We start from the raw sequence: 26,468 nt of genomic DNA, 5'->3' as shown, positions 1-26,468 counted from the left end.
GTTTATTCATATTATGATGGGGCTAGGTAGGGCAGAATAACAATATAAATAACTTTCCCACAAACTATGGACTTAACCGAAAATCTCGCACTGCTGCCCTTTGACTGTAATGTTGTGTTCTTATGCAGTGATTTTTGTCATTCAACTGTATGTTGAATAACAGTCGAATGTCAATTGCTAAGTGGGAACCATCTTATATCGATTCATGTTGCAAGTGTAGCCAGTGGCCTATAGTAACCAAGGTGATAACAACTTGCATTACCACATCATTTGTTTCACTTGACACCATCTTGATTACGGTTTAACTTAAATCGATACGTGAGAACATTCCTTTCTAATTTTTATTCAAAAATTCAACAGACAGTTGAATGACAAAAATTGCCATGTAATAACGCGGCATTGTCACTTGTTTTATAATAATTTTAGTAATCTCAATACACAAAAAGTACAAAAGGAAAAGAGCTAAATGAGCAATTAATTCATATAAACATACAATAAAACAACCACGATAAGTTAGAAGCAATTTAATTATTTTCTATCTATAATTTATTTGTTCTTTGTACACAATTATTTTCTTCATTATATTCCAATATTGTATAATAATATTGCTCTCCATAATATGCATTACCGAAATGGAACACTTCACTTTTCAGATCCTTAAATTATTAGACATCGTCGGTCCATCTTGTAGATCTCGTAAAGACGAAACAACTTTTTTTTCATTTGACAGTAAAACCTGTCTAATTCAAAATTTAAAATATGAACAAAAAAAAAACAACTGGGACATGAAAATTGCAAAGTTTTCCATTGCATGGACACGATTAAGTATTGTGGATTAAATTTTGAAATTATTGAGACGTATGAATATGAGATTTATAAGATCAACTGACGATGTTTCATTTATCTGAATTCACAAAATTGTCTTTATAATGTGTATAAACTAAAGTTCGTATGGACCCTCCTCTCGCCGGGCATTATATACTTAAATCTTGTCAATAATCCTTTAGCCACTACGACCGTAACCTTTTTGTCTGCCGCGTACCTATTCCCATTGGGAAAGCTGTTCATGAATGGCGACTCCATATCCAACACTCTTCGTCTCCGTATCTGTAGCGGCCTGGACCCAGCGAAATTGAACTGTATACACTGTGAGAATTGGCTATATCTCGCTATTGAGTTATTTGATACGAGAAACTGACTATCGGGAAAATGTCCATTGTCTTCTCTCTTGATCGGGAACTGTTTGAGAATTTTTATTTTAGGTTTTCTTTTGAATGCTTTTCGTTGAAAGTAGTTAGAAGGATCAAAAAACTCTTGTGGTTCCGGTGGAGGCTCTTCTATTTTTTCTGAAAAAAAATAAAGAATTCGACTATAATAAGAAGGAAATACGTTAAGAAATTTCAGTACAGGCGCCCCTCAACTTTCGTACAATTCGCTATTCATACATAATGCAAACTTTTTATCAAGGTAAAAAATGGGAGGTATTCAACTATCTCTTGACGAGTTTACAAATAAAACACCTGATTGCTTTATTATACCCATTGATAAATAAATATTTTAGATGTTTTTTACATTGCTCTACTTTCGTACATTCAACATTCGTACACATTTTCAGGAACCAATTACATACGAAACTTGAGGGCCGCCTGTATTACATAAAATACTTAGGAATGTTTTTAATGTCGTTGATTCGTTAGCCATAGCAAAATTAATATTTTAACATGTCAGCTTATTCATAGCCAAACATCTTTGTTTTGGATTTTCAATACAAATGACGTAATCGCGATTGTTCATCAAAATATCTTGTACTTAGGTATATCTGTGATCTTGGATAATAATATGTGAAAAATTATGATTCAATTACATATGTATTGGGAAGCCATTTGACGACTATCTATCATCCAATTAATGATCGATAACCTGTATCGTATCTTCATTTATAGTCACAGCATACTGTTATATTATACCAATAATTTTTATGAAGCATCGTTGCTTTTTAAAAAATGATTCTACAACAAACAAATTGACACCCCCTACATATAAGGTCGGAACTGCAAAATGGTGACTTTTCAGTAGTACGATTTCAATCAATTTTAATGACACCATAACGTTAATTTAAATGCTGGAATCATATTTTTTTAGTTATGCCTGTACAATATTTACTAATTTTTTGTTTTTTTTTTATATCGTTTTAATATCTTTAAAATTATTTAAAAAAGGCAATGAAGTCAAAATAGTCAAAAACGCAGCTCCACCTTTTACATAGGAGGTGTCGAAATGTTCTCTCGACCAACACTCTTTACTGTCTGAATGCTATGTATCGTTCTACACCTGTGTGACTTTGGGGTGTGCTACCTACCGATTAAAATGCTACGAACTATGTAGTAAGTGCTTGTATTTTTTTTCTATATAATAATACTTTATTCTCATTAAACTTCTACTCGATTTCAATTATGATTAAATCACTTTAAATACAAAGTTATTTAATCATGTTTTATAAGAAAACGTATAAATAATTCGTAATTCATTTCAATGAAAATGATAGTTAACCGGTTCTATGCCTTCACCGAGTTATCTTGCTTTATGAGGCCGTGATCGACAGGTCCGAGAGTTATCTCATCTGACTTTAAACTCAAAAAACTAGCCATTGTCGATTGATTTGCATAATCGAAAAAATTAAGCGAAGTGACATGTCTCAATAATTATGAAATACTAAGCAACAAATTATCGGTATTACAGCGATTGCAGTAAGAGCTTCGCTCTACATTCAACATGTGTCGTTAAAAATCTGCGGCCTATCGGATACTGCCATAGTAATATCGTGAGGCATAGAAAAGGTTAACCTTCGTTAGACATTTCTGTACAACAAAATATGCATTAGTATGCCAAATGACTAGAACTCAGATAAAATAAGTTTTGCGAAAGAGCTAGTTTAAAAAAAAAAGTGTGTACTTATGTACGCGCGTTATAAATTATACTTCTTTGGCGTAACAAAACAAAAACAAAACTTGTGATAAACTAGATTCTTTGACTAGCTCTTAATTATCTGTATAATCGTCACGATTGCAGTATCATACTGTGGTGTAAAGGTAGTGCATTCGGCTGATAACCGAACAATCGGTGGTTCGAATCCAATCGAGTGCGTTTTTTTTCGAATGAAAAAATAAATTATGTGTTACATGTCACATGCCAAAAATACACTCTGATCTGATTTCCCAAACGCGCCAAAAGAACTATAACTTCAAAAATAATCAATATTCACAATTCAGCATATTCATTGTTAAATAAGAGCAAGTAGAAATAAATACCTGGGCAGAGACAGTGAATTCTTCTTGGTATTAATGCATCTCCTAATATTTCATATAAAAATTCATCAATGTGTGACATTTCCGTATGATATTTTATCGAACTAGGCCTGAGAAATACATGCGATGCATTCTGAAAAAGAAAACACATGTGTTCAATTTTAATTTAAAGTGGTTTTTTTCTATAACAGATATACAAATTATAAAAATAAATAAATCATGATATAAGATTATTTTCTAAAATGAGTATTTTAATGAATAAAATCAGCATATTACAATAAATAAAGATAACAAGTTATATTAAATTTACATAAATCCATCACTGGATGAAAATTTCTATTCTGAATATATAATGTGAGCCCAGTGTAGTAGTGGCAATTTCCACCTATGTATCTGTGGGTCACAGACTCAAAGTGGTAATTCACATGTAATTTTTGCAATGAGTGTTGAATTTGGAGCAGACTCCTTTTTAACCTACATTGATGGTAGAGTTGCCACATCATAACTTTGCGCTCCGACTCTCTGATTCTGATTCCAAATACAAATTGAAAAACAATATGTATTTGCCAGACCCACGATTCGAACCTGGGACCCACGACATTATAAACCGACGCTTCAGTCAGAAACTGGTGATCATATAGAAATCCGTAAAATCAATGTCTTACTACAAGAGCCTTCGCACACACAGCCACCGAACGCGGCCACAACTGCGGTCTAATTTATCAATGGGTTTCAATCAACGCTCCTCCGCACACTAGGCGCTTGAATGGACGCGTTCGGTCCACTAGCTGTGTCAGACGCCGCTGCTAGTGGCTGACGTTAATGGTAGAGCACCTGCGCACACTAGGCAGAAACGCCAGCGATTCTGTCTACCTCCGAAAATTGAAAGGCGAATGCGTGTGTTGTGAGTGTATATGTATTGTCTACTCGACATAATGGAAAATTGTCTGGGTGCAATTTAAGCTTTTCAAAAATCAGTGCAAACTCTAGAAGTTAGGATTGGATGAACCCAATATCATCGATAAACTGAACGTCTTCATTTTTGGCGTCGTTCTCTTTGTATTTGTAAAATTATCAACAGAGAATCCATTTCCATACACGTCCGCCTTTGTCAATTTCAGTTTCAGTATGAACTCAGATAGTGGCCGTCACCGGTGGCTTGACCCAGGCATTTGTGGCCGCCACCGGTGGACACCACTAGTGGCTCGACCCGACCGCTAGTGGCCGCGTTCGGTGGCTGTGTGCGCGGAGACTCTTAGTGGTAATTTATTTTAAAGTAGGTGAAAAGACCATGTAAGGACATGCAAAAATAATCTATAGCTAATAATAAAATTGGGGTATCTGTCAGCTTGGTTAAAACTCAAAACATTATTTTTCAGCACCATAAAATACATGTCTAAACTGAAAAGCAATCAAATCACAGGGATATTTGCAAAAAATCAAGTTTGACATCATATTAGTTCCCATCATCATAAAATATACGTCTAAACTGAAAATCAATCGAATCGGGCAATAACTATGAGAAAATTTCAATTTTAGCCGCTTCGATGCCATCTTGTTTTATCTGTCGTTGAGTTTTTAAATGTCAGAAACCCCGTGCGCATTTAAAAATTTTGGAGAAGTAGTATAAGTTTTGAATGCCTAAAAAAACTTACAAGTATAGCTTCATAGAGTCCAGGGCAAGGCATCATTATATTCTCCCCTCGTATAATAGACAATATCAAGTCGAAATGTGACAAGAGACCATCAACAAGAGCTTTTCTTCCGAGGGAAGCAAGACAGGCAACTAACGGAGCTGACAACCTCTCTTCAACTCCTTGTGATAAGTATTCAAGAACAATTCCTCTTCCTAAAAACAGATTCATTATTATCACAATTATATATATATTAGAAAGTATTATCTCAAAACTATGTTTCAGCTGATACATTTTGGCTACAGGACAGATAGAATTTACAATATAATTTTAATTGATATATCCTGCCAACCATCATGCATCAGAGTGTAGCAGTGGCAAGGGGTGGAGGTAGACTGTTAAAATTCGACATAAATAGTGCAGACTTAACTTCGTCAGTCATACTTATTTGTTTTCAGTGAATTAAGAATACATATTGACTGCTTTATCTGCAAACCAGCTATGTAGCTTCATTTGGGCAAATTGTTCAGGAAGGAGAAAAAACTGAATAATTGTTTGACTATCAAGCAGAATTTAACAATTCCAAAAATACACTTGGAATTTTTTTATATAAATAACCTGCACTATGAATTAATACACTATTTCAGCTTCCCTTTAATATATAAAGAAAATTTATATAAAGAGCAGAGTTGTTCCATTTATGATATTGGAAATTTGGCACCTGCAGTTGGCTGTTTTGTTTGAAGTACGATAACTCATTTATTTATAGGTCTAGGAGTTTTAAATTTTGTGTGAGCATAGAAAACATGCTTTATAACAAAATGCCATCAAAATGTCATTTTTGGTCAAAAGTGCAGTTGGCTGGTTTGCAGATTAATCAGTCGGTATTACAGATAGTGTCAGTTAGTTTCTTAAAATTCATTAAGCCCTTCCTACACCAACCATAATCAATAAAAAATATTTTATGGATAAATGAATACTTTTTGACTATTATCTACTATGGTTTGGATTGGGCAGGGTTTAATTGAATTTTAAAAACTTACAAACACTATACATTGTAGTCTTAGTTCAATGAAAACAAATAAGTTTGACTGACGAAAGTTTAGTGTGCACTATTTATGTTGAATTTTAACAGCCTACCTCCACCCTTCGCCACTGTCGTACCCACAGTGTATGTATGTTAAAATTTCATTGATTTTACTATACCTATCATTGCATTTGGTGGCGATGTGACCTAATTACACATATTAAAAAACCGGTTTTATTTGACTGACAATTTTATAAATGCTTAACTGTAAGTCAGTAAAGAGATCTCTCAGTGTTTCCCAACTGCCGGTCCGCAGATATTTTCTGCTGGTCCATAAATTATTATCAACATTTTCAACCACATGTTCATATGAGAAGATTTTTTCGGCTATGTCAGTAATAAAAACGATACAGAGCAACGGAATGGATGTCAATGCAGCGTTTCATCTCTCCGAAACAACACTGAAGCCATAGTTATCTACTATTCTAGAAAATATCTAGTAGCAGATTTCACATATTTTTTAGTAAATTAGAAATTGATTTCTCAAAATTCGAGAAGATCTTTTATTAATAATCGATTTACTGGTCGGATTCCGATATTTTTTTGTATTCGCAATAAGAGTATTATAACTGTTATAATATATGATTTAAAGTACGAGGGGTGTCTGTAAAATAAAGTCTCCAAGGCGCTGGAGTCGCGAGGAACGCTTTAACGCAAGATCCGGCAACACTGGCGTGTAGCTTGGTTCCCCGCCTATAAATCCCCACCACTCTGAGCTGTCTACGACGCTTAGTCTTGATTTGGTAGCCGTTCGCGGTGGAGCTTCCACTCTGCCAGGTGTGAGTTTAGTTCTGTTATTCTTTTTTTGTGTGCTAAGGACACTACGCCTATAGAAATTTATCGACAGTTATGTGAAGTGTATGGACATCAAAAACGTACGAAAATGGTGCAGAGCGTTTAAAAATGGACATACAGACGTCCATGATGAACAGCGTGCCGGACGGCCATCGGTTTCGGACGAAACAATTGCAATAGTGGAGAGGGTAATCCTTGAAGATCGACGGGTGACGATTCGGGAGCTGCGCAAATTGATCCCTGATGTCACTATTGACTATGAGACTACTATTGACAAGATTTTGACCGAACATCCGCATTATCACAGGGTGTGTGCAAGGTGGGTCCACAAAATGCTTACCGAAGATCACCAACGGCAACGAGTGGAAGCCGCCCGCGAATTCCTTGATTGCTACGCAGAAGAGATAATGTCACACACTCCCCTTACAGCCCGGACCTAGTACCAAGTGATAATCATCTCTGTCCTGCGTTGAAGTCACACCTGGGTGGGACAAATTTCAGGACCGACGAGGAGTTGAAGAGGTTGTACACTACTTGCATGCCGCGGCGGGAGAGTTCTATGACACGGGTATACAAAAAATGCTACACCGCATGTAAAAATGCATCGATCGTAACAGGGATTATGTAGAAAAATAGTGGAGTCCAGGCTTTCCAACAATGTTTAATTCATTGCAAATAAACGTGTTTTTCTTTGTGAAAAAAAAATTGGAGACCTTATTTTACAGACCACCCTTGTAATAAACAAAATACTATTTAATTAATAGTTGTTATTTATGTGTTGGCGATCCACGAAATATTTCTAGTATTTTAACCGGTCCGCAGGTATAAAATGGTTGGGAAACACTAAATGATGTTTTGTTATTTCTTTATTAAAATAACATTGTTATTTACGGTATTTTTTGTGTAGATACACGTGTTTAATACGACATAAATTTTTGAAACGTCCATATCTATGAATTTTACAAATATCGAATATCATTGTTTCCATTGCAAAATTGTATATCTGCAAAATATGCGTTTTTGACATTCTTGTATAAAATATCGAATATCATTGTTTCCATTGCAAAATTGTATATCTGCAAAATATGCGTTTTTGACATTCTTGTATAATTAAAACCACAAAAATCCCCTTTACACACCTGCAAAATAACACAATTTACAAAAATTGCATTTTCGTTGAAATTATAAAAACCTTTTTTGAATTGATTCAAGTGCCATACATTTTGTAAACTGTTTTTATGCTCCCCTGAAAACTTGAGATTTTGCAGATATACAATTTTGCAATGGAAACGAGGATACGTCATTTCAGCAAGTTAATTTCTGACTATAAATATCATATAACACCATTCTGTGCATTAACCAGATGGCTGCCAATGACGTCTTAAGACGCGAACTTTTCCGAGAATGGAACGCCGCTCATACAAAAATGACATCGTTGGACGTCCCGCTTTAAATGGAATTCTACGTAAACGTTTAATGTAAATCAATTATTTTAAACAAACAAATATGTTGAACACACAACGACGTATATTGGGAATATTGTCACATACTCAGAATTGAAACCGAATTCGTTTTTACCACTTGAAATGTAAATTGATTTTAATTTTTTATATTTGCAATAAAATTCGCGGCGTGCAAGGTACCGCCATACATACACCTACCGGCAGTAAAAAGGTTAAAGACTTAAATATCATATTACATTATTGTGTTGTAATAAACTAACCTATGTGAGCTAATTGTGGCCAAACTGTAACAATAGACATCATGATTCGGCACATTTTCTCCGATAAATTGCTTTCGGTAAGTACATTCGACACCAGAACAGGAAACAGCCTATGTAGCTAAAAAAATCAACATAAATTATTGCATACATACAAATACATAATTATACATACAGCATTACTTTTAATACCACTGCAGAAGATACGAAAATATATACCTACTATGCATCGGAAAACTTTACATATCAATGATTAATTAGATTTGAAACTACATGTACTACCAGTGGCGAAGGGTGGAGATAGGCTGTGAAAATCATCCGCCATAAATAGTGCACACTAAACTTTGTCAGTCATACGTATTTGTTTTCATTGAAATAAGACAACAATTTACAGATGGTGTTGGTTAGTTTTTAAAATACAATTAAACCGTGCGAAAACCAAGCCATAATAGATAATAGTCAAAAACACTCGTCTATCTAATAAATATCTAAAATTATAGAATTAAATCATGCATTAAATATTTTATAGATAGAATAATATTTTTTATCTATTATAGTTTGGTTAGGCAGGGCTTAATAAATTTAAAAAAACGAACCAACAATATGTTTATTATGTATTCTTAATTCAACGAAAACAAATAGGTATGAATGAAAAAGTGTGTACAATTTTGTCATATCGCACAAAATATACCAAAACTATTATGGTTTGGTTTAGGCAGGGTTTAATTGATTTTTAAAAATAAACCAATACCATCTGTAAATTGTAGTCTTAGTTCAATAAAAACAAATGCGTATGACTAACAAAGTTTAATGTGCACTATTTATGGCAGTAAGTCTACCTGTAATCTACCCTTCGCTACTAGTACCTACTGACAAACTGCTTGGGACACAATATAATCTGGAAGTAATTTTTATTGGCAATGCTAGATCACTCTCTCAAGACAGGAGTGCTTGGCATTGTGTGATTTTCAGAAGTCTCCAAAGTCAACATCAAATCGCTTAAAAAAACCTACAAAATATGGGACTAAATTTTATTTCAATAGGCGATAAATCCAGTCAGTTTATTTTCAAACAGGGTCAAATCCATTTCAACCAATCATATCATCACAAAGGCAGACATCATTTTATTAAATGACATACATTATGAATGTGATCAAAGTGACGATTTGTTTTTGTTGCTAGTAAACACAAACTTTTTATAAAGGAGGAGTGAAAATATCACATTATCTCATTTTGTCATTTTAGATGAATCAAATTATTCAGGACTTACAAAAAAAAATTAAAATCTACCCTCGTTATTATGCTCATAATATAGCAGTTTTGTGTTTCTCCTGGACAAATTTTGTCACATCGGAGTTAAAAACTTTTCTAAGAAGATAGTATGTGCCATATTCATTATCACAGACTGAAAAGTCAGGGGTAGGCCATGGTCTGACCAATTGGATATATTGACCTGGTTCTGTCCAATGAGAATATACCTATTCCAGTTCCGGATGTTATTAAGTATGGTAAATAAACCCATATAATATGTATTTATTAACACACACATGGGCGGCTCTACCTTAGGGGTTCGTAGGGACCATCCCCACATATCTATAATGTCAAAACTACACTATGATATTTTTATTATTCCACATAATATTCATTACATGATTAAATTTAATATTTATTATTTTTATAAAAACAAACAAATCAAATAAAATATATTATTAAATACGCACCATTTCGCCGTGAAACATTAAGATATTTAGTAAGCGTATCAATTACTATGATCACTTAGTCCCATTCCGTTGCCGCAGTACAAATCTCATTCAACAAAGAATTCAAATGCATTACGTCGTTGAAACTAGAAAATTGTGTAACTCCAAAAACACTACTTTACAGGAGAGACAAAAAACATTATGGTTTCCTATACAAATGTATGGTTTTGGAGTGAAATCATCCATGATTTAACAATGATACAATTTTTCTGGAATTACAAAATTTGCAAGACGGATAGATATTATCAACGGCCACTAGATGGCATTCAAAGTCAATTTTCGATTAAAACGGAGTTACACAATTTTCTAGTTTCAACGACGATTAACATTAGTATACATATACTGGGGATGGATTAAAACAGCCCCGAGGTAAGTAAATTACATTGTCGAATTAATTTTACATTTCAAAATACTGATATTTATTCTGAAAAGGGTATTTAATATATAAAATTACCCTCAATACCCATTAATAAAAATCATATTAATGTAAGAGCCGAGCCACACCGGGCGACTCTGGTCTCGAGACCAGTCGCGCGACTGGTCTCTTCGGGCGACTTGCCGGCGACCAGAGAGGCAGCCAATAATAATAATAATAATGAATGTATACGCAATTATGCAAAAAATGCGGCATGGCTGCCGGCGACTAGTCGCCTAGTGTGGCAGCGCTCAATACATAGCTATATGTTTTCATACATCGCTACTGATCGCCCGACCTGAGAGACCAGAGAGACCGGGAGACCAGACCGAGCGCACGAACGAGATTTTACTGATCGTGCGACTTTATTGCTTGCGCGATTACTGGGCGACCAGGTGTGGCATGCTCCATATAACTGCATGCATCGGTCTGGTCTCGGCGACTGGTCTGCTGACCAGAGTCGCCCGGTGTGGCTCGGCACTAAGTAGCTTAGTAGATAATGTATAATATGATTAAGTATGTACACAGGTATATTTAATAATTAATGGCTAAACCCCATTTCCTAAAAATTTGTAGGGCCGCCACTGGATACACATATCATCTGGTAGTTTTCAAATATGGTCAAATCCACTTTTAGACAAAGTGAGAATATGAGAAAACAAATAATATGTCGACTCTCTGATCACCTTCGTAATGTATGGCGTCTGCTTTTGCGATGACATGATTGGTTGAAATGGATTTGACGCTATTTGAAAATACACCTGGTCCACCATTGAAAATTAGTCCCACATTTAGTTGATTTTTTAAACAATATGATGTTGAATGTGGCCAGTTCTAAAAATCACATATGTACTAACAAGCACTCTTAAAGCGCCGGCAAGACACTCATCGGGAAGCCCGTGTGCATGGACGGGAAAACTGTGGCTCGCGCAAACCGAAAACGCTGTAAAAGTGTTCCGTTTTTTTGCACAAACTATACCGCACAGGCAAGTCGCTGCCATCTAGCGGGCGCATATGAGAGTAATCTAACGATGCCAGTAAAACAATTTTTTTTTTTGGAGTTTTGAACTCACCTACTGATAAATGAAGACATCATTTAATAACTTATACTGTTAGCATATTTACAAAACAGCTATTCAAATAATAGGCATTTTGGGTATTATATCATTAATTTCCAACCTGCAAGGAAACATCCGTATCGGAACAACACGGATTGATGAGCAAGGAGTCTAATATGTTGAGTGCTTGATTGTACAACACTTCATGAGCGGATGGCATCATCACAGGCATGCATTCTTCGCTTAATAAATATATCGACAGATTCATCAGATTCGGTACAATCGAACCGATATGTGTGTTTGTACTTAGGTCGCGGAGTGCCACCCTCGCCAACTGCTTGTTATGGCTTAAAATAGCTGAAAAAAAAATAATTTATGTTATAATAATACTACCCAAATACCCTATTTAAAATTCCTTTATTGAATAAAGTGAATATTTTCAATCTGTTTTTAAACCTTTGATGTGTATTGTCCGACAACAAGAAACCTGTGATAACAGGAAGTCGCTGTAATCGCATGTAGAAGACTTCTAGTGACGTACCTGTCATGGCGGCAATACGTGCTAGAGGCGTGTTTAAATAATGTATCGGCTCTTCTTTTAGATACTACTCTTTTTCTTCTCCGCAATAAACCACAAGTTTACTAATAATAATTGTAACAATAAGTTAGTTAACATAAATAATTTTGAAAAACACTTCCGAGAAAATATATTATAACCAATAGAAAAAATCTTTTTGAAAAAAGTAAGACACCCGGCAGGATCGAACCTGCATCTCTTGGGTTTACGCCCCGTGCACGCATTGTCCACTATGCTACTCGGTGACATACTAATTACGACATATTTTAACTATTGGCCTTTTATAATACCTGCTCATCAGCGGTCTTCCAAAATTTTCAAAAAGATTTTTCCTATTGGTTATAATATATTTTCTCAGAAGCGTTTTTCAAAATTATGTATGTTCAATAATTAGAATGGTACATTCTTGTGAATTATTCGTTGAATAAAAGAAATATTCAGTCAAAAAATAAGTTAGTTGTAATTGTTACAATAAGTGCTAATACTTTGATACAAACCTACCCTAGATAGCTGCCGTAGCGGCCGAAAGCAGTTTTGTGTATAGAATAGTTGTGCTGATCGTTTTAGACATATTTTTATTATAAAAAGCTTCAAATTACGTAAATTGACAAATCCGTACACCGCAGGAGCGTAAATTGAAATGATAATTTTGGAGGTGTTCCTCATTTGAAAACGGAAATGTGATTAGCTGCACTGGAGGGGATTGTTAATTGACAGTTGTGAAGTCCTTGTTCGACAGTACACACTTCTTTTGTTTGTATATAATTTTTGCTTTTATTCCTCGTCCAAAATACATAGATCTTATGCACAGGCTAATAGACATTATATTTTGACACACATACCTCTGGATATCTTAGTATAGTAGTTCTGTAATGTGGAACTCAACAAGTTATTTCCAGAAATATTTTTATTATCCGTTATCCAAGCAATTGACAGGGTGGGAGGTTCAACAGCTAAAAACGACTGTTGTTGTGTAGCTATTGTTATCACATCTATAATTGGATCCTGTAAAACAAAATCAAATTTATAAACAGTCTATGTTTTGATTTAACAGATAAAATAATTATACAATTTCATTAAATGCATAAGAAACAATAATAAAAGTGCAAACCCATGAAATTTTAAGTATTTTCTTATATCATCTATATGTCTGAAACTACATTATATTTTAAGTAACATAAATCAATATTTCGTAATTCAGTCATTGAAGAACAAAAAGTATCAAATCATCAAATATGAAAACAAATTTATACTACAAATTTGTAAGCATATTTGTGCAATTTTTTTGAATGAGTGTATGATAATATGAAACAAGTCTTTTGATTGTATAAGCAACATGAAAATATTTGAATTTCTTTACTGTAGTGTCTTTACTGTAGACTTTGGTTCAGAATGTGAATATCGAATACAATACCAGATAACAATATTTTTCCAATCTGTCAGGATATTTTTAGTTATATGGTAACACTGAATTGTCAAAGAATACCTACCTACCATTGCATCGACTTTACCATTGACTTTATTTATAGAACTTGCAGCATGCACAAATAACGAACGTCAAATGATTACAGGGCGAGGGGAGCGAAGAGGAATGGGTTAGGGAGGATTGTAGTTCTCGAAACGGCCACGCTTCACGATATACTTTCCGCAGTCTAGTATTTTCTAATCTGTATTTATGAGATAATACAAAATATAACTTACCGAAGGTGCACAGAGGTTCTCAATATCTCCAACCGCAACCCACTGCGGTTGGGAGGGTCCAAGAATGGGCTCCGTATCCATTAACCGTAAAACAGTATTAACATCATCAACATCCACCCTATGGGTTTTTGTTTGCCTACTATGTAAGGCTATATTCTGAAAATACAATTTAAACAAAGATATAGTTTCTAAATGACTGTAATCTGTTATGTGAAATATTGTAGAGATATATATAGATGTAAAAATCCAGGGCCTATAGCTCTGTTCCTCTTCCTTGGGTCTTAGGTTTAAATCCTGCAACTCGGTTCAATTAATATGTTTCATTTGCATTATGTTTGGATGCAGAACATAGACCTGATGCGGAAGAACCAATCCTTAATCCTTTCCACGTGGACGGCACACCCGTTTGTGCCCTCATTATTTGGCCATTCGACATAATTAGCATGTTATTTAAATAGTAATTAAATGCACCGAGGTCAACAAGTTAATTATCTTAGATATCCCTACACTGCATGTATCAAGTATCGACTAATAATTATGGAATGGTTTTCAGCCAATGAGATTTCTATCGGGTTTGCTCGAACTGAAGGTGGGAAATGTACGATTTTCATTTATAAAACCGTCTCCATTAGCACAGAGAAAAAATTAAACCTCATCGACTGGAACCAATGAAATGACTGAGGATTAAGGTATAGTTTGATAGACTTCTTGTTAATGTGGGGTCATTGCTAAACTTACGTGTATCAGCTGTCGTAGTTTATAACTAACATCTTCAGCGAGGCTCGAACAAGCATCACTGGAAAGTTGCTCGGCGAGAACCTGCTCACCCATACATTGCACTGATTCAGGGCTAATTCCAGCAAACTTTCCATGCGAAAGGCTCTCCTGAAAATAGGTCGAACGTGTTAACATAGTAAGTACGAAAAAATCTGTAATATTCTTAGTCTACTTATATAAAGAAAAAATACTACAAATGACTTTATTTATGTTAGCAATAAGTGAAAAGACAAGGTTTTCAGTTGTTATTATCAGTTTCATATACCTTTTCATTCAAAGGAGGTGTATCACATTGACTTGAGGCACCAGACTCTCCTGACGGTCCTGACCTTTTTTTGTCTCTATCTCGACTGTGACTTGATTTTCTAGCGGCAGACTTGCTGCTGCTGGAATTGCTGGTAGTGGAATTGGAAGTCACAGGCTTGGTCTTCATGTTAAAATTATGTTACGAGCAACAACAAACAACTCAAAGCATTTCTCAACAAAACCAAAACTGTCAAACGTGTGTACATAGACAACTGTTTATTTTAAACATGAATTGTAGAATAATTAATTGTGAAGTTGTTACAGCACAATGATATCACGACAAAAGAGCCCTTTGATCAACGTTCTTATTTTATTTATTTTTACAATAATTAAAAGGACGACCTTGTAAAATTGTAAAATTAAAAAATCCATGAAAGAATATTTGTATTAAATAATTATGTATGAAGGTTTTTTTTGTTGTGATTTTACCGAGGCTTTGACTGCGACTCGCTGTCATATCGCCTCTTCTCTTCTAGAATGGGATCCGTCGATCAGGTCCTCACTCCTATTCTGTTAAATAACTTTACAATTTTGCCTAGCTCTTCCGTTTTACCCATCGCCAGGACACCTTTCAATTCGTCGACATTCTCATAGATATCCGCAATTCGCAGCTGTACTCTGTGAAGTTCATATTTAGGGCATTGTAGTGCTATATGTACAATGTCCTCTAAAACATGACATTCATCGCAGAGCTGCAATTCGCTTCTTCCCATGAGGACATCAAATCTTTTGCCCATGGTGTGCCCTGTTCTTAGCCTCATTATTAACTTAAGCTCATTCCTCGTCAAAGAGGACTTTACAAACCAGGGCACCTCTCGTGGTGATAATAGAATAGACTTACTCCATTTCCCCTTTTCTAATGATGCCCTATGGTGAAAATCTATCCACATACTTTGGCACATTTTCTTTATAGCCTCATTCCAGTCCAGGTTTTCTGGTATCCACTGATATGGTACCCCTGAATGGTCAGCTTCCTGTGCCAGATCATCTGCCCTTTCATTGCCCTCAATGCCCATGTGCGATGGGATCCATTGAAGGCATAGATCTCCTCTCCTATTTTTCTTGGTGTCGATCTGGTCAAGGATGTGGTATGCTATGGTTTTACTGTTATGTAAGCGAGTTGCTGCGGCAAGATGTTGTAAAGCGCTTTTGGAGTCTGTTAAAATGACAGCGGATTGCGCCGAGAAATCATCGCTTAAAGTGTATTAATTGCTTCGTTTATCGCGATGAACTCCACCGTCATTATTGGTATTGCTGGGTTTGGCTTCCAGCTCTTGTTTATACCTACTTCTGGTATCACAAGAGCTGCTCCTGCTCTATTATCATCTTTGGACCCATCTGTATAAAGGTGGATCCATCCTGCGTACCTCTCTGTCAGCATTTTTTCGACGAGTTCTTTTATTTTATCGGATACTATGCTCCGTTTTGGTTTGTCTATTCCTTTGACATCTAGTTTGATAACAGAGCTGAGGTCGTAGGTACCAACTGGCCTCCTCAGCGAATAGGTACATACCTAGGCATTTTGTATTTAATACCTCCCAACTTTCTGTGGCTTTACGGATTCCTAAGAGTAGTGGGAGCTTTCGTTTCTCATAGTATATATTGCTTTCCACGAGCTCCTATAGGAGTTTCATCTTTGCCAATATGGGGTTATCTATTATAGATTTCCACTTCATCCATGTCTTGGTAGCCAGTGCCCATCTTCTGACATTCAGTGGAGGTACGCTGAGTTCCGCTTGTAGCACATGAATGGGTGTTGTCCTGATAAATCCTCCACATATTCTTAATGCTTTGGACTAGATGCGGTCTAGCCTCACCGAATTAGTTTCGGCAGCGGAGTGGTGAAACATGCTCCCGTAATCTAATCGGCTTCTAATGAGTGCCGTGTATAGCCTTCTCATATGAATGGGGTGCACGCCCCACCCACCTCCCGCCAGTACTTTAAGTATGTTCAGAGGTTGTGTCAGGCTGTTCGCGCAATGACTAATATGATGCTTCCACGTTAGTCTATAGTCCAGGTTCATACCTAAAAATTTATAAGTGTCTACTCTTTCTATTATAGTGCCGTCGATTTTTAAATTAAGCTGGTTTTGTCTCTTGCCTCTGGCAAAAAGTACCACCTTAGTTTTGTTGGGAGCTACTTTGAGGCCTCGAGTTTCCAATAATAATTTCATTTCATCAAGACTTCTTTGCATTAACCTTTGACATTCATCTACTCTTTTTCCCAAACAAAAAAGTGCGAAAATATCATCTGCATATTGTACAATGTTGACCTTTGTTATTAACTTTAATATGTCAGTTGTAAGAATGTTGAATAGTAATGGGGATAGGGGGTCTCCTTGTGGAAGGCCTCTTGAGCATACCGTATTCTTCCTTTCATTATTAATGCAAATGGTGATTTTTCTTTCTTTTAAATACTGACTAAGATATTTAACGATCTTCCCACCGATTCCACATTCATTCAACACCCTCGACACTTTTTTCACCTGAACATTATTATACGCATCCTGGATGTCCAGGAATGTTGTCAGAGTTACTTCGTTTTTGACCTGTGTTGCATTGATGTCTAGTACTAGGTTGCCTATGTTCTCTAAGAGTCGACTTTTGCCTTCTGAAACCCGTAGTATTGTGATGAAATAGTTGTTTTTTCTCTGCAAACCATTCGATTCTTCGTGCAATCATCTGGTTGAACGTTTTGCACATGCATGATATGAATGCAATTGGTCTGACTGACGACACCAGGGTAGGGTCTCGCCCTGGTTTTAAGATTGGGATAATCATCGTTTCCTTCCATTGACTTGGGATTTGGCCGGTTTCCATGATTAAGTTGAATATCTCCACTAGTTTATTTTTTCCGGTCTCTGGTAGCTGAGCGATCATGGAATATGAAACTTCATCCATGCCGGGGGCAGTGTCTTTATTTTTGGTTACTGATCTTAGTTCCGCCACTGTAAGAATTTCATTCATTGTATCATTAGGATTATTTGTTTCCTGTTATGCGATTTCTTCCTTCGTTTCGTCACTTTTACTTGCTAGTTGTTGAAGGAGGAGTGACGCCATGCTTTCATCCAGTTGATTGTGTAGGTAATTATATATTTTCTACTTTTACTGTGTATGACTATGCTTTTAATTTGTACTTATTATAGTGTCGCAGTTCTTAATAATGTAATTTAAAATATAGAATATAAATACGAATGCGTAGTGAATTCTTCCAACCACAATTATTTTCTCTTGCCTCAAAATATGGTTTGATTTATCGGAATCCTTAGACAATTTTCCTGATGTGGCAACTATAAATTGTAAACTGAACTGTCAAAAATCCGTCAAACTGACTGTCAAGCAGGCAAATTTTATACATTATCCCTTTTATTGCAATATATTAAATCTTTTTTCTCATGATGGTCCTAGAAGGGTCCCCAGACCCCCCTGATGAAATCCAGGAGCTGTCTCCGCCGATTTGCGGAAATATTGATTTTTTGGAACAGGCCGATGACAGTGAGGATGAGATTGACCAATATGAAGGATACGAACCATTACCATTAGGACCTGTGGATGATGACTTGCGAGCGTGGAATTCAGATCTTATGTCAGGCGATAGCAGCGAAGAGGAAGAGGTAAGAAATACATATTGTATTCAATTTTAGTCTACAAGTCCGGAAGAAACTACAATTTAGGGAAGAAATAACAACAGTAGAACCTTGGGTAAATGTACCGCAGAGGTGGCCATGAGATTGTACAACTTTCTTTATAGACCAAACCAAACCTAACCTACCCCAACCTAATATTACCTCATATTCTAAGTTTGTGATAATGGTGCATCAAAATGTATGAAAAATTCAAATTTTCAATTAACGATTATTGGATCGAAAAGCCGATGCGCCGACAGAAAAAGGTATTTATTATAATTGTCTACATGGAATAAACTGTTTTCGTAAAAAAAAAATTACAAAAGCTCATGACCACCTCTGCAGCACAATTACCTTTTTCTATACTATTTCAAAGTTTTGAAACTAAAACTAAGTAAGTACTAACTCCAACTAATTATGATAATGAAGTCCAGGTAATTGAGATTCTACTACATGTTAGTAGGTAATAAAACAGGTAAAGATTCTCTAAGCATGGATATGTACAGACCTACAAACTTATCTGAAGAATTGATGGGGGAGCCACAGTCGACAACTACCCAACTCGCAACCGGACAGAATCTGACATTCGAATAACGTTTTCAATATGGCGTCCATATGGTAGTTCATAGTTCCATTTTTGACTGTTCTTCAGATAAGTTTGTAGGATCAATCTTTGATAATTTAAAATCAATTCGATTACATTGTTATATTAGGTAGGTACTTATAAAAGTATGTCAATAAATAAAAAAAACAATATGGATAAATTTTAGACATTTTATAGACAGTTACCCCAATTTGAAACCAGTCATGAAGACTGCCAGTCGGATTCTGAAAACAGGGATCCTGATATTTATCGATTTGCTAAATACCCAATTTAAAAATCCAAAATAAGTACCAGTATTCACAGTAAGTATTAAGAAAGTAAATGAATTGCAAAGAATCATCTGAAAAATGTGAAATAAGGTAACCGGATAAAACAGAGAATGAATAAACAGAACTGTGACAAAACAGAACACCCAGTGGAAAAATAAAACATTAATTTTTATTGTAACTATTTATTAATTAAATAGTGGTAAAACTTACGTTTATAAAAGAAATAAATATAAATATTTAATACATATTATAATCACTGCATGTTGGCCATTCGGCGTAAAAACCTCAATTTATCTGCTTGATTTTGATAATCATGCACAACACAGAATTATTAAACTCATTATTACTATTTTGTTGTACCTAGTCACCCTAGCTAGCATTTTAAACGCATTAAATTGATTAAGACGAGATATACCTAGCTTACTGGCAACACCAAGTTGAGTCCCGGCTTAATTGAGGCTTTACGGCGATTGGGAATGCAGAAATTATAATCATAATTTGATATTTTTACGGTGTATTGAAAACCTGTTATTAAAAATCTATACAACAATATATAGAGATATGACAATTTCAATATTAAACGTTATAATTTACCTGAAATGTCATAGTTCTGTTTATCTGTGTTCTGTTTTGTCACCGTTCTGTTTATTCATGGAACCGTGAAATAATGCCTAACAAAAATTAATATTTTTTTAATGAATACCGGTATTCAATACGAAACCGAAATACTGATGTTGATGTTTTATTCAGTATCTATTGCAATAGCTATATGTAGCTAAATGATTATTCATACATTTTCAATTTGTTCTATCGCATTTGAGATAGAGAGTAGAGATTTGAATAGTCATAAAATCCTCAGCATGCACTTCCAACACTCCATGTTTAAGTCATCAATCTTACGTCTTTTTCTTATCTTTTATGTCCCAAGTGTCAACATGATGAATAAAATTGAAAATGACGAGAATCATGACCAGGCGAACTCCGGTCCTCTTTGATACGGCATTGTTTTTCCATGTTGTATTTTTTTCTAGTGGGTATAATACGCATGAGATGTTTTCAAATTAACTATGTATTCAAGAAATTTATGTTGTTATGTTAATGTTTTGTTTTCTCATCTGCTAGATTGATGAACCAGAACCGATGGTTATAGCCGATGAAGCTCCGCAAATGCCAAGCACCGTTCCACCTATAGAATCAGTTGACAGTGAACTAACAAGAGAAGTTTGGACTGCCCCAAGAGACCAACCGAACATCGAAATGGATTTTGAAAAGGCTCAAGAGGTTACTGTTTAATTAACTTTATATTATATTCTGCACTAGAGCAATTGTCCATGAAGCCGTGGGTCGCGCGTTTGATCCACACCTGGTCAAAGAAAAAGCTTGTTGTTTTTTATATTGTTTGTTTGATCTAGCGCAAAAACCCATTGTATTTGGCGAATGACTAATAACTATTCTTCCTAAAAAAATCTCGACTCTGTGGAGTCCCATGTGCTCTACTTAGCGAAAATTATAATTTAGTCTATACTTACAGGACGAATGGATCCATTGAATAAAAATAATTGTTTACTTTTACTCTTGTATCTTTTCAAATTTCTTCCATTATTCATTTGCTACCTGACATCTATTGAAAAAATGTCCAATTAAAAACCATTACCAATTATTTCAAATTCACCATATCTTATTTGAGACTATACAAGATTTAATAATGTAACATTCTTCATTAGCCGCCTCACAATAATCCATATTAGTAAAATCCTTGTCACTGCCGAATCTTGGAACAAATGGGGTTTGAACTTACATCTATCGCATTCCATATCAGTGTTGCCAACTTTCATTGGCAAAAACATACCAGACAGGGTACGGAAACAAACTATTTGGAGAGAAAAAATGCTAGATTTTGTGAAAATAAAATTGCAAGTAAATTTACTTATTCTACCAAGAACGAAGTCAATACTTTTCCTTTCACGTATTGAAAAATAGTGCAAAATTCTAAAAAATGTGTATACATGTAAAAATCACACATTTTAACAGAAATATATTTCAAAATTGACAACTAATGCCTATATTGTGACAACGGCGTTGCAAGTCTCGTTTCATGTTATTCCGATAATCGTCAAACTGATGTCACATACCTCAGCACACATTAGATTATATGATACCATTTCACTATAAGGCCATGAATGCTCCTATTGTTTCAAGTCTTAATATGTTGTTTTATTTCTCACGCTACATGCTAAAATATATAACGACCTACCTGAATTAAGTAGGTACCTGAAATATTCGCATAAAAATAACTAAACTGAATATCTAGAATATTTTCAGCACATTTAAAAGCTGCTGGAGACATCAAAAATGCTAGTAAAAATGCCACAAACCAGATGCCTATCGAAAAATGCTAGATCTGACAAGAAAAATGTTAAATTCGCAACGCTGGCCCCTATGGTAGAGTCCGTATTCTATATTATGCTGGCATGCGGTTTTCCCCCGCTTCAGCATCTTAACACTGCATTCCCTCTTGTTCCCTCCCATTGAAAACTTGCAACAGTCAAACACGCGATGACACAATGCTTTCCGTCCGCGAGCAACGTGACGTGAACGCCAGCTTAAAGAATACAGACTCTAGTAGCTTAGAAAAAATTTAAAAGAAAGTTGAAAAATTTTTCCATATAGAAAGATACTTGGTGTATTTGTTTTTGCGTTGTCACTGTATGTTGTTCCTCATTCCGTTTTCAATGTCTCGGGCTCGTTACAGAAGTCATTCTCATGATTATCATTGAAAGAAGAAGAAAGAACACAGGATGACAACCCAAAAACTGAATATGAACATTCAAGAATGAAAGTCTCAAGTAATATAAAAAGAAATCAAGTTACAATAATTAATTGCCGATACAACTATTTCTTGAACTTTTTTGTTTCTACCGATATTGTATCCATGTATGGCGTGAATATGTTGATAAGTCTAATAACATCAATTCTCAGGGCAGCTATTTGTAAGTAGGTATAAATTAAGAATGTTTTTAAATCTTAGTTTGTTGAGAATTTACAAACATTTTACTAAAATTTAAAAATATCCAAAAACATTTACCTAATCTGATTTACTACAGAAAGCCAAGCGTACAAATAGCTGCCCTGAGAATTTATGTTTTTAGACTTATCAACATATTCACGCCTTGCACGGATGTGAGGGCTGCAGTTTTCATTACTGTATTTATATTTTTGACAGGTGATGACAGCCATGGCGAACTTCAGCTTACCTGCATCTTCTTTCCCCGAGTGGGCTCAAAGCATTACCGAGGACGAATGGAAGCAGCAACTGGCCAATAGAATAAATGTCACCAATGAAAATAGCTGAGAATCTTTTGGACTAAACTTTATTTTATATCGAATGAGATGATTTCATTATTTAACCATTGGTGTAAAAAAATCAGGTACAATAATATATAATTATGTATTTCATTACATTCAACATTATTTTTATAAATATAGTCATAACATGTAAAATAATACAGTGAGCTTGCGATTTATGTAATATGTATGCATAATAATATGACACATTCCTCTGATGTCTTCCCAAAAGCAGAAATGTAGTCAATATTTGCCATTGATTTACATATTGTAGGATACATTTTTAATTAATATCGTATAAGATTTATGCATACAGTTATTTTGACAGTTATCTTCGATTTCAAATGCTATTTATGTTATAGGTTTTATTTTTAATTATTCAAATATTTCGTTAATTTTTTCAAAAAAAAAAACAATAAAACTATTGAAAGAAGCTTTGTTTTGTTATTATATTACATTTGAAGGGGTTATCGCAAGACAATGATATGCCACATAATTATGAATTTGTTGATTTTGAACAAAATCAATTCCCAGGGCACAACTCACATTTTACTAAAGACCTTTTTAAAAAAAAAAAAACACATGTCTCAATAATATGATCTATGTGTAGTTCTTGCAAATTCAAATTTTGCTCTAAAAATGGTTATAACATGATATGCCACACCCGTCAAAATGGACACCGGTCAGTCATATTTGTGCGATATATCGAACATTTTAAGTGAGGATAATGATTTTTCCTTGGATAATAGTGATGTTGATCAAGAACATGTGAACAATGTTAAATTTCTCACATCTCCAAACTATGTTTGTGTGGCATAGTATTTCATAATAATTCAAGATGTTACTGTGTGTTAAATTTTTTAGATTACGCAAATCAATCGACAGTGGCTAGTAATTTGAGTTTAAAGTTAGACAAGATAACTCGCTTAAGGCATCGAACCGGTTAAGGACGTTAATATTTGAGGTTATACTATACAGCCACATCTCGACACTACTTCCCCATATTAACCGTTTAATCGATTATATGAAGAATAAATTTTTTCCATTTAATCCGCTAACTTCCACTGTACATATCTCAAGATTTTTAACTCTAAGTTTGAAAAATTATATTTATCAAAATATTGACAATGAGACTAGCATAAATCAACAGCTCACTGTATGGGTACCTAGATTTTATGCATGTGTTAAAATTAAATTATTATAATACTTTAAAAAACTTATATCAACCATTAAATAATAGATAATTGGAACTTAAGAGTAGTTGGGTACTGGGCGATACACTGCGCCACTGAACAGTATAAATTTGGTTTCTTCGTCTCGGATGACAAAGAAAAATGGTTCGTTGGCTGTGAATACTGGACGCCTTCCATCTTTTGTGATGAAGACTGCTGTGGCAGCCGCTGCTTCGGTGCCCGTTTCTGTTAAAACAAAAATATATTAATTACTTTCTTATCCCTTTGAGACCACTCCAGCAAGGCTATTCTTACATATCACTTAACACTCGCAAAAAGCTAAATGTGATAAATATATCACATGTATCACTTTATGTATCCAGGCAGTTAATTATTTCAATAAGTTATCCGTTTGAACTGTCAAAAAGTGCTATCTTTTAATAGCCCCTCTCTTGGCCGCGAACTGTCAAATATCGAGTGACTAGTAGTAACGTAATATTTGTTTTACTACATGCTGCAATGACATAACTTATAAAATTCAATCAAAATTTCGAGCATTCCTAATTAGGGTAAAAAAAAACATAAATACGCCAGCACGAATGCACCCGAATTTGACCGAATAGAGACATATTTCACACACATGTCTACCAACTCAAATTTTCGCTGTATCACGAATTTACCAATTATTGTAGATAACTGTTGATAGCCACTGATACTGTCTTGTGTATGGAATGGCTCCGTGTTAATTTGGACCAATGAAAATAACTGAAACGTGCTAAAGTGCTAATTGTTAAGAATAGCTACGCAGGGACAATTAATTTACTTCTCAGTGTGTTAATTAAATATAATGCCAAATGAAATTTCAATTATTATTATATACACATGATAAGCTTGCAATCAGTCACAATTCAATAGATATCAAAGTTTAATTTTACCTTATTAAAATAAAACAAAATAGTACTTATATAATTCACATAATTTAACAATGATTAATTAGACGTGATCGAGAAATCTCGTCTCAAGAAATTAATTTTCCGAAATTTCGTGAATTCACATTTTTCGAGACAATTTGATATCTCGGTTATATTAAAGTGTGAATTTTTTCAATTTCTTGTGAAATCAAAAACAACCCTGAATTCCCAAGAAAACAATAATACTCTTGATTTTGAGAATCCTCTAATCTTAAGAAATGACAAGTTTTAATCAAAACTTTTATACAATGTCCTAATCTGTTGAAAACGTTCTTCTCCCAATCTTGTTCGCTAATTTGTGTTGTATGTTAATTTGCAAAATCTCATGAGAAAATGAAATAATCCATCAGTAAAGCGTTTAATAAATTAACTTGGTTAATTATTCACATGATTCGGTTATTATTGAACTACTTTATAAAAAAAAAATGCAATAAAGATTTAACTTACGAACTTGCGAACATGACGTAAAGCAAAAATGTTTCAGCCAGATTCCTTGAGATTTTACTAATTATTTTAATGTGTCCCCCAACCAAAAATGATTTGGAATCATAATTGGGACAAGATGGGTCCTGATTATTTTTCAATTAGTGATACCTACTATGTAATATATATTTTGTTGTATTTTAATTAAGTATAAAGTAATCTATCAATTTGTCAATGAACATCATTAAAATGACTATTTATTACTTTTAAAAAAATAATTAAAGATTTATAAATGAACTTGTTGATAGTTTTATTCAACAACTTTTATTGTACAATTTTATGATTTGGCCTATGCTTTACAACTGCTGCTCCCACTCAAAATTTCACCCGATAAAACCTAAGCGTACGGCCTGAGTGGACAGCGTTCGGCGGGGCATGAGCAGTGTGCGCAACTCAAACGTAAAAGCAAAAAAAGACATTGTCTACGAACATTTTCACACACGGTTATAGGTTTGAGTTGCACACGCCGTTCACACCCCCCGCCGAACACTGTCCACTCAGACCGTACACTAAGAGTTCATTTATAATGTTTGTTTTGCAAATATCAATTTTAATACATTTTTTAGTTGTATTGTCGTAAAAAGATGATCTTGTGTTAAGCCTTGAGATTAAAATTATATTAATTAGATCTATATTTTATCTATTGCCGATTGCCAATATCGAAGAGGAATTTCATTGCAATGATATTCTTTCAATTATCAGAATATAACGAAAAAAATATCTTGCAATTTCAATATCATACTGACAAAATAAAATCAAACTTGTTTTATATAATGAATTTCCACTGTAAATAATTGTCAGAAAAAAACATTAAAATAGGAATCGACCATAATTGACATCTTGCGATTTTTGGTATTTTTGAC

General features: G+C 34.6%; 3 protein-coding genes across 3 annotated transcripts in view; 1 reads left to right on the top strand and 2 right to left on the bottom strand.

Moving 5' to 3' along the window:
• Positions 1–506: 506 nt before the first annotated feature.
• LOC147078742 (uncharacterized) lies at positions 507–15,341 on the bottom strand. The gene is made up of 9 exons (XM_085957668.1): positions 15,095–15,341; positions 14,791–14,937; positions 14,053–14,208; positions 13,194–13,356; positions 11,896–12,131; positions 8,545–8,662; positions 4,961–5,154; positions 3,309–3,438; positions 507–1,346 (listed from the first exon to the last, which is right to left on the bottom strand). The coding sequence occupies exons 1-9, from the start codon at positions 15,260–15,262 to the stop codon at positions 925–927; spliced, it is 1,734 nt and encodes a 577-aa protein (XP_085813794.1). The 5' UTR covers positions 15,263–15,341; the 3' UTR covers positions 507–924.
• A 3,102-nt stretch (positions 15,342–18,443) lies between these two features.
• LOC147078741 (uncharacterized) lies at positions 18,444–24,078 on the top strand. The gene is made up of 3 exons (XM_085960421.1): positions 18,444–18,749; positions 20,757–20,915; positions 22,858–24,078. Exons 1-3 carry the CDS (start codon positions 18,531–18,533, stop codon positions 22,984–22,986), a joined length of 507 nt encoding a protein of 168 aa, XP_085816547.1. The 5' UTR covers positions 18,444–18,530; the 3' UTR covers positions 22,987–24,078.
• The window catches only part of Spn28Dc (Serpin 28Dc), a 61,277-nt gene continuing 57,797 nt past the window's right edge, over positions 22,989–26,468 (bottom strand). Inside the window, exon 9 of the mRNA XM_085960420.1 lies at positions 22,989–24,397. Within this exon, the coding sequence (XP_085816546.1) occupies positions 24,231–24,397 (167 nt within the window). The 3' untranslated portion in view covers positions 22,989–24,230. The remainder of the gene's footprint in view (positions 24,398–26,468) is intronic.

Source organism: Rhyacophila brunnea, unplaced genomic scaffold, assembly GCF_057557595.1.
Source record: "Rhyacophila brunnea isolate RB1 unplaced genomic scaffold, BYU_Rbru_1.0 scaffold_11, whole genome shotgun sequence".
Classification (NCBI taxonomy): Eukaryota; Metazoa; Arthropoda; class Insecta; order Trichoptera; family Rhyacophilidae; genus Rhyacophila; species Rhyacophila brunnea.
Note: the sequence above shows the minus strand (reverse complement) of the source record. Positions and strands in the feature narration are given on the sequence as shown.

Excerpts from the sequence above, each read along its gene's own strand:
- LOC147078742 (XM_085957668.1), bottom strand. The coding sequence starts at position 15,262 with ATGAAGACCAAGCCTGTGACTTCCAATTCCACTACCAGCAATTCCAGC. Across the intron at positions 14,938-15,094 it reads CACCTCCTTTGAATGAAAAG|GAGAGCCTTTCGCATGGAAA; the intron begins GTATATGAAACT and ends ACCTATTTTCAG. Across the intron at positions 13,357-14,052 it reads AGAACCTCTGTGCACCTTCG|GATCCAATTATAGATGTGAT; the intron begins GTAAGTTATATT and ends TTTGTTTTACAG.
- LOC147078741 (XM_085960421.1), top strand. The coding sequence starts at position 18,531 with ATGATGGTCCTAGAAGGGTCCCCAGACCCCCCTGATGAAATCCAGGAG. Across the intron at positions 18,750-20,756 it reads ATAGCAGCGAAGAGGAAGAG|ATTGATGAACCAGAACCGAT; the intron begins GTAAGAAATACA and ends CTCATCTGCTAG. Across the intron at positions 20,916-22,857 it reads ATTTTGAAAAGGCTCAAGAG|GTGATGACAGCCATGGCGAA; the intron begins GTTACTGTTTAA and ends TATTTTTGACAG.